Source organism: Echiichthys vipera (genome assembly GCF_963691815.1).
Source record: "Echiichthys vipera genome assembly, chromosome: X".
Classification (NCBI taxonomy): Eukaryota; Metazoa; Chordata; class Actinopteri; order Perciformes; family Trachinidae; genus Echiichthys; species Echiichthys vipera.
The window spans coordinates 20,765,053-20,778,633 of record NC_139825.1 but is presented as its reverse complement, the minus strand read 5'-3'; the positions used below and the strand labels follow the sequence as shown (position 1 = coordinate 20,778,633).

Below are 13,581 nucleotides of genomic sequence, written 5' to 3'. Positions count from 1 at the left end.
GAAGAAATTGCACAAATGCCACATAAAAACTGACCAATATGTAGTGCCCTTTAAATTACTACTACTACTTCACCAGCAGCAACTGGTCTGTGGTGGAGTGCTACCACCTGAAACATTGTAGTAAATGGATGAAATGACCTTGGTATATTTAACACATAAAGTACAGGAAAATAAAGAATAATAGGACTGGTACAGTACTCACTGGGTATTGACAACTAAAATGGCCCAGGAAATCACTTTGTACTTTGTCTTTTCAATTTAAAGTGGATTCAGAAGTTACAATGATGAAAACAGTGTCACTCTTACATTGACTGCCAATGACTGAGGGGTGAAACCTCTATCCCCATTGTTTACAAATGTATATCTTTTAATATTTAAATATTCGGTTTTAAATTGACAGATTCTCCACTCTACTTTAACATTGTGTCACCACTAGTATTACCACTAGTATTACATTGTTAAAATCTTAGAGGTGCAAACTTTAGTTGTGTTGTAAGTCGACTTGTCATCTTGTCAGGTTACTTTAATCTCAGTTCAAAGGCGATCTTGACAAGTGTTCTTTTAATTGTATTATATTGATTTTACGCAATTTCCTTCTTTCTTTGGCCCATCAAATTTAAACTTTATGTAAAAATTGCCCCTTTTTTGCTTGAACTTTTATTTCCATCGCAAGCGTTATCTCACTTGGCACAGCATGAACATTGTTGATCGAACCTTGTAAGTTCAAATCCCTGCAGTGTCAGAGGACATGGACATTTGAGATAGTCTCTCATGTTCCTGAGCTATATCTTAAACTGTGAGCAATCAAACCTGTTGTGTCTCCAATAAATGCAGCTTTGTATCAAGCAACAGCAGCAGCTGCAGCTTGTCACCTCTTTTCTTCAGGAAATACATTCTCTAGTTTAAGTAACAGGCAGTTATATAAATAGCATCTTTAATATCCCTTTGTGGCTGTTTAAAAAAAAACTCAAATAAAAGAAGATGAGGATGATTAGCAATGTTTTCTTTGAAATTAAAAGACATGTTATTTATTTGAAAATGGAGAAAGATGTCTTTTCCTCCCCCACCTTCTTTGTCCTTTGACTGACTGTCTGCATACTTATATTTCTTTTTTCGTTTTAACACTGATCATTTTCTTTATCAAATGCAGTACAGACAATATAAATCGACACCAGCTACAGTAGGAGGATAAATTAAAGTGGGTTGGCAGAATAAAGTGGAGTCAGAAGACCGTCTCTCTTCTCGTCTGGCTTTGTGTCAGACAACCAGTCGGCTGGGAGTTGCAGTGATAGACTCATCACTGCTGGAAAGCCTTTTTTTATTGGCCTTTCATTCTGCAGCACAGATGGGCTTGATACACAGAGAGAAAAGCAATCTTAATATCAGCTGTCTGAAAGACATCTCTGTTGACTCAGATGATATTTCAAACATGTCTATTACTACTACTAACAGTAATAACAATGCTGATTGTTTTAATTCCAACTCAGCTGCATACTGTTGTTAGATTTTAGTCATCAGCTGCAGTACATTTGATCCTATGCACCATTTTTATCAATAGCATGAAAACCTAAGAAGACAGCTGAGCTTTAATTTCTCTCCATTCGTGCTGCACAAACAGGTCTAACTATCATCTCTGAAACTGCTGAATCTTACCACATACCTACTCTTGGTTCATCTTTTAGGGGTCAAGACACCTTAATCTTATTTAATTTCTCACTTTGACTCTCTGTTTGTGTTTGTGTTAAATTGTCAGAGCTGCTTAAGATGCAATGATTCTGCGGTTAAAATTTCAACTATGTAAATCCCTTTATAGCCTTTAATATAACAATGATATTTTCAATACCAATTTTAGAAGAGCCAACGTCACAAAAAGGAGTTACAACATTAGAGTATATAATCTTTATTTTTATTTTTTTGCATGCACATTGTAGTCAAGTTTGTCAGACTACAACAACACACACACACATGAACCCTGTCTATGTGTGTAACGTAGCTCTTGGTATCAGCTTAATGGCTGATGCTGATGAGATAAATTTACCTTTTAGATATTAAAATGTGGTATTGAATGACAAGAGTTTTTCGATTCTTGACACCATGGAGGCAATTCAGGTGATAAAAAACAACAAACAGCTTAAACAGCAACAAAATAACACATAAATGTCAAAAAGTATTCTAACAATGACCGTAAAGGTGCACAAAATAAGGTGCAATATAAAGTCTAGAGAACCCTACAACCATCCTCAAGATTGTTCCACAGCTTCATATCTTTTATTGAAATTCATTTCTTTTCTGAATGTTTCAAACATATTAATTTAAGATTATTTGCTGTCTCTTTTTGTAAATACGTTTACAACTTGGCTGCCCAAACATTGCAAATTCCTTTTTGCACAGGTGGGAAGAAACTGTAATTTCCGACTGATGTAGTTTGACAGCTGTCAAATATAAATATAAATCTTAAGCTTTAGCGTGTAACTTGAAGGACAGACCGAGACTGGCCAATTTCCTGTGATTGATTTTAAACAAAATACATAATGGTTGTATGAACCTTCTCAAACTCCTGGGAGATGCCCAAAATAAGGTTCAGTTTCAGGCATCACTGTAAACACACAAAGTATAAGGATGGACCTTTCTTAAAATGAAATTTAATGGATTTTTGTGTCAGGTTTTTATACACCCACTGGGTTTGTGTTTGGTGCAGAGAGAAAGGGTGAGAGTGTTCAGTAAAAAAAAATACAAGCACATCACTGGCATTTTAAACAGCCATACTTTTAAGTCGGAAAAATACATGCACGTGCACACACGCACGCACGCACGCACGCACGCACACACACACACACACACACACACACACACACACACACACACACACACACAAAGTGCCTTCCTAGTGCCTAGGGATGCATAGGTTGCCAAGCAACAAGGTGGTGTCCTAGAAAAAAGTTCCGAGGATGTAAATGGAGAGTTGGATGTGACCTCAATGCACTCACTATTGATCACAGTTAATGTTTCACTGTACTCCAGTAAACTGATTTTTGTTTCTTTTTCAGTCCATCCATATAGTGACCACAGAGTCGTGTTTCAGATATTGACTACAAATGATAAAGTTTTATCCAGTGGGAATCACATGAGATAGTGTAGTAGTATGTAGTATCACGTTGGAGTTTCCTTTTTCTCCTGAACAAGCATAATCTCTACAGTGGTGTTAATGTGCTGCTTTCATAGTACTCAGTTACCAGTTTATTACCGTAGGTCCTAACCTAATGCAGTTGAATACAACAGTCCTACAGTAAATCTTATTTTCATGAAGTTTATATTGTTCAGTTTGTTGCTGATTCAAATGTATGATGTTGTTTGTGGTGCTACTTAACTGTTTTGCATTACAGTAACAGCACATTCTCACTCCCAACTCGTCACATATGGCCGCTTGGTAACGATTACTTGGCGCCATGTTTTTAACACTCTGGCTACCCCTTTGGCGTCACTTTTAAAACAAGAAAGGGTAGGGTTAGGTTAGGCAACACGACTACTTCGTAGGTTCAGGAAAAGGTTTGGGTTAAAATAAGTGCATTTGTTACATAATTTACATATATATCCTTAGTTAATGCATTACTTAATTGACTAACTTACCTAACGTAACTTAATTTAAGTTAAAATAAGTCCACTTTGAATTTTGGTTTCACACAAGACACATTAACAGTGGTCTCCTGGGTAAAGTATTATTATTATTATCTTATTCACTTTACAATCCACTGCCACTTTACATTTTTTACTCTTTGTATATTTTTATTATTTTTATTATGTTGTATATATATATGCCGATTACACTGGGTCTGAGAGGACTGTAATTTCATTTTTTGCATTTTGTATGTCATGCATATTGCAATTTTTGACAATAAAACTGACTTGACTTGACTAAAGTCCTGGTTTGCTTGACCCATCCCTCCGCCCTGTGCATCGGTATAAGATACTAAAGGCCATGGACAAAGCTGCTTTGATTGATGTTTGCATTATACAGAGAGATGTTTCTGTTATTTAACCTACCCTTCTTTATATAAATGAGGTTGACAATATAAAGGTAGGATTTGTTGTAGGACTGTTGTATATCACTGTTGACAAGATGTATCTAAAACACTGCCAAGTGACTGCACATCAGCTGAGCTCCTGACTTCAGGCTACACTACACACTTTCTTTTCTTAAATGCTTTTGAATATACAGTGTTTTACTGTTTATCTATCATTAGCAGTAGGCTGCATGTGGGGTTCTAGTAGGAAGAAGATGGGAATGGATTAGAATCCCCTTTGTTCAAAAGCAATTATCCAGATAGTCTTTTTTTGTTCATAAATGAGAGTGGAGAATAATAATAAAATAAAAAAATCCACCCGCCATACTTGATAAAAAAAATTGAGCAAACAGTTACTGCATTAGCTTGTAGTGTGTCAGATTACCATCTGGCCGGAGGTCACCTTATATACACTCTGCTCTGCACAGCTGCACTCCTGCTACAATACCTTGACATACTGAAGAGGTCAACTGTGTTATTATAAACAGTATTAAGACAGAACAAAGTCTGCCTGTTCATTCTATGTCTGCTTTAAACCCTGCATTTATACTGTTTTACTGTGTGCAGCACACTTAACTGATTATTTGCTTTCCCGCAGAAATAGATGAAGATCGTCTCCCAAACCAGTTGTACAAGGTAATCCAATTTATGCTCTGTGTAGTTCAATTTTATCAGAATAAGGTTATAGCATTAGAATTATGTGTATTTCGTTTTTCTTTCTTTAAATTGGCTCCATCTTTACTAAAACAATCTCCTCCATCTTAGAAGTCTCTGTCCAGCTGATATGAAACAATGATGTTTTACAGGCAGCCTTGTTGAACTCCCCTCGACAGCGGCGAAAGGGGCAAAAGGGAACACCTACAATGAAAGGTAAAGTGAGTTATGTAGGTATAGGTGATGTCAGGTCCAATGTCTCAATAGGATGTACAAAGTACACACACACGCACACGCACACGCACACGCACACGCACATGCACACGCACACGCACACGCACATTGATACGATGATGATATGTTGTTATGGTTTTGTCCCCATTTTACTTCTGTATGTTGTATACCGGGCTTTCAAATGTCTCCACTGTAAAACCATCAACATTAATATTACACTTTTAGAGCAAGTGCAAGTAGTAAAACAAGCTTCAAACTGCTTGAGGAGAAGGTCAGGGTGACTGGTTGGGTCAAACACACACTGGACTTTGACCCTGGAGACAACGGTTCATGTCCCATCCAATATGAAAGTTAAACTTAATTATTTGAACCCAACTTTTTCCTTAAAGCCCCTGAACATCCACACAGGTGTTTTCAGTTATTCTGGCTGATTAGACCTCTGCTTAGGTTGAAGGTGGGCAGGGCTTTGATGAGAATTTGATGGTAATTTATGAGGTCATTAATGTCCGTCTACCATTAAGAATGATAAAGGTGTACTTTGTCCCGCCTTAACAGGTGCAACAAAGCTGACAGGACACTCAGGAAGATGCCAGTCATTCACAGTAGACACGAGAAGAGGTCTAATCAACTTATTAACTGAAAACACCTGTGTGGGTGTTCAGGGGCTTAAACCGGACAATACGGTTTTGATGCCTAAACCTATGTAAAGTTAATTGTTTTGGTTTGAATTCACAGCATCAACCACATGTTAAAACTTTGACTGTGGAGCCTCAAAAGGTGTCGGTATGTGACGAACAGGGAATGAAGACAGGTTACAGCGGCTCAGAAATGCTGACATTCCAGAAACGTACAACAATGATGTTTTTTTTCTTTTGGCAACTGGGTTGATTTGATCTGGCTAACTCAGACTGCTGAAGCCTCACATAATTCAAATGAATTTTAGGTCAGAGAGGGAAATTTAGACAATCAGAGAGATTCAATGTGTTCCAATGTACATATTGGCACGTCAGGATTGTTTTAAGACAAACTTTAAAAAATGCCAACCCATTAGAGAGCAGGATGTCAGATGTCATGTAACTTAAACTTACTTGGTGAAGTCACTGTGCTAATGATGGAAGTTTAACAACCTTAAGTGCCCTATTTCAACCTCTAAGCCAATCAGTGCTGCACTTGCCTCAGCGAGGACTCATTATCCCATATTTATTTACCAACATTTTTCCCAGTTTCCTTTAAAACTAAAAATTGTATCTCAATGAGATTAGGGAACACACAACAGGCTGTTTTGGTCACTGTAGTGCATGCAGATGTTATTTTAAATGTAAATATCCAATTAAACACAAATACAGATGTAATGATTTATGCAGAGAATAGAGAATAAATTCCAACAAAGAAACTGAAGCAAGGGAACAATAATGAGAAGATAAGTGAAATTTGGGGCTCTAGGATGTTTATGCTTCAATTAATTTCACAGCTAAACAGCCCCAAGTGTTATGAGTCACTTCTTAGAGGAAGTAATCAGCGTAATTTAGTTTCCCACTACAAGGAGATTAAGAGTAATACAATCGTGGATGAAGGAGGCTGAGGAAGGTGATTAAACTAATCATCTCCTGACTTTGATGTATCTATACCTGCCCCCTCACTGCTGAATGCTAATATTCCTAGTTTATTAAAAATTCTTAACCTACAATATTCTTTTGAATACCTACCATCTCTCTTCCCTGTGTACTGTTCATACCCCATATTTTCTCTCACTGGTTACCTTCACCTCACTCTCCTTGCCTTTCTTGCTCGTCCTCCTTCCAATATTTCCCCAAGGATTTTGTGCTTTTTACTTTCCACTATTTCCTCTCATCTTCAGTCTCCTTTCTGTGTTAACTCTTTCCTCTTAACTAAATGTTCTTGTCCCTGCTTCTTCCTGATATCTACCTCCCTCCTCCCAGAGCTGCAATTCATGGTAGAGCACCACCTGTACAGGCAGCAGCAGGGAGCCGGGGATGAGTGCTCCTCAGAGAGCTGCTTGTCGGACCGGCCAAGCCCTGACTCTGTTCCCACCGGGGAGGAGCTCCCTCACGATGATGAGGCCACTGCAGAGGCCTTTGAGAAACTTCGCTGCCAAATGGAGGGTATGTTTCTATATGTGGCTGCCTATTCAGCTACAAGAAAGCCTACAACAAGTAGTCAATGTGTTAATTTTCAACAGAAGGAACAGAGTTGCAATTACAATTCTGTCTGCTTCTTCAGCACCATGGACAATACTAATGATTTATCAATAAACAGTTAGGCTACGCTTAATTCTTAGCCGTGGCTTGAGCCATATTATAATTTGTACAAACCTCAGTCAGCATGCATTTTTGCCATTTTGCTAACAAGGTGGATGGCATCCCTGCTCAAATTGTCTACTGCCTAAATCGGATTTGGCAACAGGAGTACTTAAACACTTCGCAAGATGAGACCCTAGATGTAAATATATGGAGTTGTATAAAGTTTCCATGTTTATGTCCATGTGTTTATCCAAGGTATTATCATAAACAGGTTTGTATGATATCTTACATAAAGTTATGCACAACAATGTGTATGATATCTTACAAAATATGGCATTCTACTCACGCCGTGAAGCTACGACTGGAAGTGGACTGCGACGGTTATTTTTAGGCAACAAAAGTTGACAATTGAGGTTAAGCATCAAAACAACAAAAGTTAAAAGAAGGACAAATGTCTGTCAGTCTGCCAAAAAAATGTCTAATGAAAGCAAAGGTATAGGAAAATAATTTAAGGATGGACACAAGAGGGAATGGTGGGCTGCTGTGTGGCGGAAAAATGGATAGTGTGGTACCATGAGAGGAGAGGGAGAAGATGTTGAGCAATATTACCAAATACAGCATATTAATATTAAGGAAGGGGAAGAATTGGGAGAAAATGGGAACAGTAAAGTAAAGCAAAGAATGAGGCAAGAAGCAGGGAAATGGCTGGGAGGGATGTATGTGCATGATGATAAGGTTATGGGGAATGAGGAGACTTCAAAGAAGTGAAACAAAGGGATTGAGAAAAAAAGAAATCAAAGGGAAAGCTCTCGAGAAATATGGTTGTCCGTTTTCTTGCCTAGGGTTAAATGAGACGATCATTACCACTTTCATATCCGTCTGCTTAATTTGGTGTGTACTGTAGCTTGAGTTAGCAGCCAGCCAATTAGAAACAGGGAAACAGCTTCCCTGGCTCTGTCCAAAGGTAACAAAATCAGCCTACCAGCTCGTCAAAAGCTGAGACATAACACATTTTCTCATTTGTTTAATCCATACACAAATGTGTAAAAATTACTGTAATGTGTAGTTTTGTATGGATTAAACAAATGAGAAGTAACATTATAATAATAGTTTTTATTGTCCAAAAATGTTGATTTGTGTGATTGTGGTTTACAAATTTAGCAAAGTTATTGCATTTGTTATGAATATGCTTCCAGGGCCTTGGTGTTCTTCCTGAGGGTGATGAATTCAGTAGATGGATTTTGTTATCTTTGGACAAAGCCAGGCTCCCTCCCTTCTTCCACTCTTAATGCTAGGCTAAGCTAACCAGCTGCAGGCTTTAGCTTCATATTCAGCATGAGAGTGGTATCGACCTTCTCATCTAATCCTCTGCAAGAAAGTGAATAATTCAACTATTCCTTGATTGAAAACACTTAGGTAGTTTAAAGTGCCACCTTGGCAGGTACTGTCTCGTTTCCTACTTTAAGAGCTGATGAGAAAAAAAACAGAGAATCAGCACATACTGTAGACACATACAGCAATAACCCATCACTAATCCATTATGAGGGCTACTTTTCTAAAGTGCCAAAATCTACTTTTTTTTGTTAATGTTATCTATTTTATTTTAACCTATGGGGACACAGAAAAAAAACATACTCCAATGTAACAAGGTGTTTTTTATGGATTGCTTTATAGATGCTAATTAAGTTCTCAGTGCAGATGAAAGGAGCAAAGAGGAAGCTGAGGAAGGGGAAACAAATCAATGACCATCAACACTAGCCCAGGCAGGAGTTGGCTTCTCTTAAAGATTAGCCTTTTGAATTACTCAGCGTGACTAAAACAATCATGCAAGCGTAAATGTCAAGTGAGATTGATTGATGAGATGAGGTTATACATATTTTTTCAGAAGATATTGTAATATAGTAGTTTAATCCCACTGCTGTATGATGGAAAGTGTATTGTTTCATCTCTCTTCACCTTCCTCTCAACCTCTATTTGTCCCTCTGCCCCCTGCAGAGTTCTCAAGGGAGAGTCTATTAGAAGCTGCGGGTGGACTTGAGTGCCCCCTCTCAAAGGAGAAGGAGGATTGTCCCAGTGTTGCCAAAGTAGCAGATCCCTCATTGCAACAACACAGCACACAAGCAGGTAGAGTCACAAGAGCCACCATTTACACAGGAATCCCTTCCCTCAGGGGACTCTTCATCATCCGTTCAGAAGGCAGAGTTTATTTAGAAATGATAAACAGTTCAACAGGCTTGGCTTGGTGTCATGTGTGTCAACAAACATATGTGAAGTGGCTTTGATCCACACTTCACAGAGCACTGCTGTGGCTGAAATGCCCTGCAAGGCAGCTTATACAGACATGGAGATATGTGTTTGTGGAGGCCAGAGGGACGGATCTCATCCTGTGGGTGTTATGTCATTACTGTAGATTCAATTTGTTTGTTTGTTCCTTAATTTCTTTCTTTGTCTGTTCTATTGATCTTCATCGGCCTATTAATTAACAAAATTTAGTTAGTTACAACAAATGAATGCTTGGAGCTGCAGTAGGTAAAAAGCCAATAAAAAAAATAAAATAAAGCAGAGTGAGACATCCCTACATTGGAATAGTAAATAGTGATCCTAAATATGTATTTATTGTTTCGATGCAAGAGTCCATTAAAATCCCCGGAGTCAGCCTCTTCTCTTTCTCTTATTGCGCCTCAGTCTTTTATGTCTTTGTCTATATTTTGCAGACACAAAAGCAGCAGCATCCAGTGCGAGTAAGGCAGCAGAGGAGAAGACAAAGAAATGCAGCCTGGAGAAAGACAAATAGAGCTATCTTCTGTACAACACAAAGCTGCTCGGTCTGCTCAGCCAACCCAACACAATGACAGAAGATTGTGTCTGCAGATCTACTTTTTAGATACATCAGGGCATCTACTTTCCTCTACAGTCAGGCCTTAGTTACCATCCCAAGAACAACAACAAAGGTTGCTACACTTATTTTGTGTCAAATATCCTGTGTGAATTATTTAATTATATTGTATTTGTATTTGTTTTCTATAGCTTTCCCTGAACTGAACTAAAGCTGGCTCACTGTATGTATAAACCAGACCTGGGCAATCTTGTCAATGCAAAACAGAATCATTTTCTGTTTTAGTCACACAATCAGTATCAAAAACCACCACCAATCACATGCATAATGACTCCTTTAATGTTCAAAGGCAACACACATACTATTTACAGTCATTTAAGACAGTTTTAATCATTAAATATGTGCCATGAATCCTGCAGTTATTGTTCTATCTCAAAGCAATAAAAATGTATTTGTACCTCATGAATAACTGGGACCGAAACCATCATTTTTAAATTCAAATGCTATCATTTAGTGAGTCAGTTGCTTAAATGAGTGGGTAGCACATCTTGGTTAATTGACAGTTAATACATATATTGAAATTTGTTTACAGTACTGGATGGGGAATCTACAAGTTCATTAACATTAAAAGACAACCAGTATGTGAGTTGCTTACTTCAGCACCATAGACAGCACTATGGATTTATAAATGCACAGATACTACTGCTGAGTCATGGCCGGGGCTGTAGATTCTAACCTGCACAAACCTCAGTCAGATAAAGAACAAATTAATGCAGTAAACTAGACTAACATGTTCAGCTAAAAACCCCTCTGTCTGGCACTTTGTCTGCTGTTAGGAGATTGTAGGTTAACAGGGGGCATGCATTTTGGTAATTTTCCTACAAAGAGGATGGCATCCCCCCACCAATTCGCCTACTGAATACTACTGGAAGAACATTGCATGTAATTTTTCTGCTACAGTATGTAGAGCTGCAACAATCAGTCAATCAATTGTCAGAAAATGTATGGGCAACTATTTTGATAGTCTAGTATAGTTTTGAATATTTTTTCTCCAGTGAAAGGATTTTTAGTTTTCTTAGTCTTCTACTGTTGCTGATCTGACTGTTGAGCCAAAAGAACAAGGCATTTGAAAACGTCATCTTGAACTCTGTGAAACTCTGAGCAAAATATTTCCCTATTTTCTTACATTTAATAGACAAATCAATTAATAAAAAATAAAAGAAATCGTCAGATTCATTAACGAAAATAATCGTTAGTTGCAGCCCAAACATAACTATAAAATACTTTTTTCAACTTTGAGAAAAAACAGAAAGCAGAAACCACAAGGGAAAACTTTATATTTTGTTTATTGTTTGTTTCATGATGGTAACCTCTATCTTTGCATTACTTAGTTTGAAGAATGTTCTGGTATCCATCTGTGTAGATAGGCACATTTTTCCCCTATAAAATCCATCAAATCACTTTATTTAAACCATATTTGCAAAATGCAAATAGCAAAAAGTGGTAACACAACAACCTATATTAGCTTTCCTGCTAAAGTCTCTTTCGCCTCCAACTTACAAACATGAACGCATGTCTCATCCTGCACCTTAGCTTGTTGAATGAGCAACAAAATAAACATTTGCCAGGTAAAAGTGCACTACTAACATCAGTTTGCAGGCTGGATGGCTATTACCTCTACTGCATCACATTAAACAGCATGCTATCTAACCTGCAATTGTCTGCTTTGAATGTATTTTTCCATAGGTCACCTGCTAGCTGTTGTCAATCAAACAAAGACACAGTCTCAGCTACTGAGAGCAAAGAGTATTACTGATATTTTCCCCAAAGACCCTTCTCTTCTTTTAATATACTGTATATAAATACATATTTACGACAAAAAACATCTTGGCATTATTTTTGACTGCAAAAATGGATAACTAGATGTTTTCAGTTAGACTTCAAAGTAAAACGTAATCACTGCTAACTAGCAACAATAGGAGAATAAGAAATATGGGACAATACAGAGGATTTTGTCTGCAGATGCATTTACACATTTTGATTTAAGAAAGAAAAACACATCTCCAGGGAGTAAATTGCACCCTCATATTTGATGCTTAAATGCTTTTTCGGAATCTGAGTCCTGGTCATAAAACACTTTTCTTTACTCTGCTTTTTTTGTACAGATTTTGTCCATGAACTTTCAACAGCGAATCAAACATTTAAAATAACAGAGGGAAATTGCAATTGCTGGCAACCTCATTTCATTCTAGTTTTGTATGAAATATAAATTCTGACATTATAAAGTCATCACCACACTCTTAAATGTTATGTCATCTCTTATTTGTATCACTGAAGTGGCATTATTATGTAGATTATGTGACAATCCTTCCATAACCTTCACGTTAGTACTTGACTTAAACAAAATAAAACCACCCTTGATCACAACAATGACCACAATGAACAAGAAAGACGGTGAAAACATTCCTTTCCGAGCTTTTATTTTTTCTTCTGCAGTGTATTTATGAACAACATAATGTTTGCTCTGTTTTTGAATGGTAATAGTGTTCTTTACATGGAGTTTTGTCCCAGTTTTACTTGAATTGATTGATGATTACATCTGTAATCTAAATTTGTTTGATACAATAAAATATTTAAATTGGTGATTGGCTGTTTTTTTTTCCTATTGTCTATTCAATGAATTTTGCATCCAGGCAAGTTAAAAATATGTTGGACCATCAGCATGATGTCTGCTCTCATCTATTTTTAAAAGTCTTTAATATCCAAAGCACATAATCTTCTGCTTTCCTATTAAATCATAACTAAAGAGCTGTGTGAGGGGGAAACCTCCAAAAACTTGAAGTTCGAATAACAGTGTTCACTGTAACACTGGGCATGTGTTCAGTTAGACTTTGACTATATCCTAAAATAGGCACTCTGCCAATAAATAATTCAATGTACTAAGAGCCGGGAGCATAAAAACATACATTTTTTATACACAGGACTGGTTTTCACAAATATATTTTGTAACACTGGAGAAATTTAAGCTACATCTATACAGACACTTCTAGTTGCCTGTGTGAGACGTATTACTTTTATTATAAGTTTTTGCTGTGAAAGCATTTTGCAGGTAGATATGCTGCAGGATTTCTTGAGAGTAAAAGACGGAAAGTCTTTCAGTATCAGGGTGACAGACACTGCTCATGACCCAAAAAATTGACTTGATGAAATAATCTACACCTTAAGAAATACTTATTTTACTTTTTTCTACAAATATCTCTATGTACAGTACATATGTATAGGGACACGATTTGTGTTTTGCATTAATATAGCTATATGTGTGTGCTTGTCTGTGTGTGTGTGTGTGTGTGTGTGTGTGTGTGTGTGTGTGTGTGAGTGTGTGTGTGTGTATGTGCGTGTGTACACTGTATGCAGTGCACATTTAACAGTATCAGAACTGTTTTCAGACCTTGTGCTGTTCATTAGTTTTACCGAAACCCAGTTGACTTTATCATAGGACAGCTTCATTTGTACATACTGTCCTAAAATAAGATAA

General features: G+C 37.3%; 1 protein-coding gene across 1 annotated transcript in view; it reads left to right on the top strand.

Moving 5' to 3' along the window:
- LOC310965631 (protein phosphatase 1 regulatory subunit 1A-like) overlaps positions 1-10,161 on the top strand; it is a 25,589-nt gene extending 15,428 nt beyond the window's left edge. Inside the window, exons 3-7 of the mRNA XM_083939335.1 lie at positions 4,660-4,697; positions 4,868-4,931; positions 6,890-7,072; positions 9,206-9,334; positions 9,925-10,161. Of these exons, the coding sequence (XP_083795461.1) occupies positions 4,660-4,697; positions 4,868-4,931; positions 6,890-7,072; positions 9,206-9,334; positions 9,925-10,004 (494 nt within the window). The 3' untranslated portion in view covers positions 10,005-10,161. The remainder of the gene's footprint in view (positions 1-4,659; positions 4,698-4,867; positions 4,932-6,889; positions 7,073-9,205; positions 9,335-9,924) is intronic.
- Positions 10,162-13,581: the final 3,420 nt, after the last annotated feature.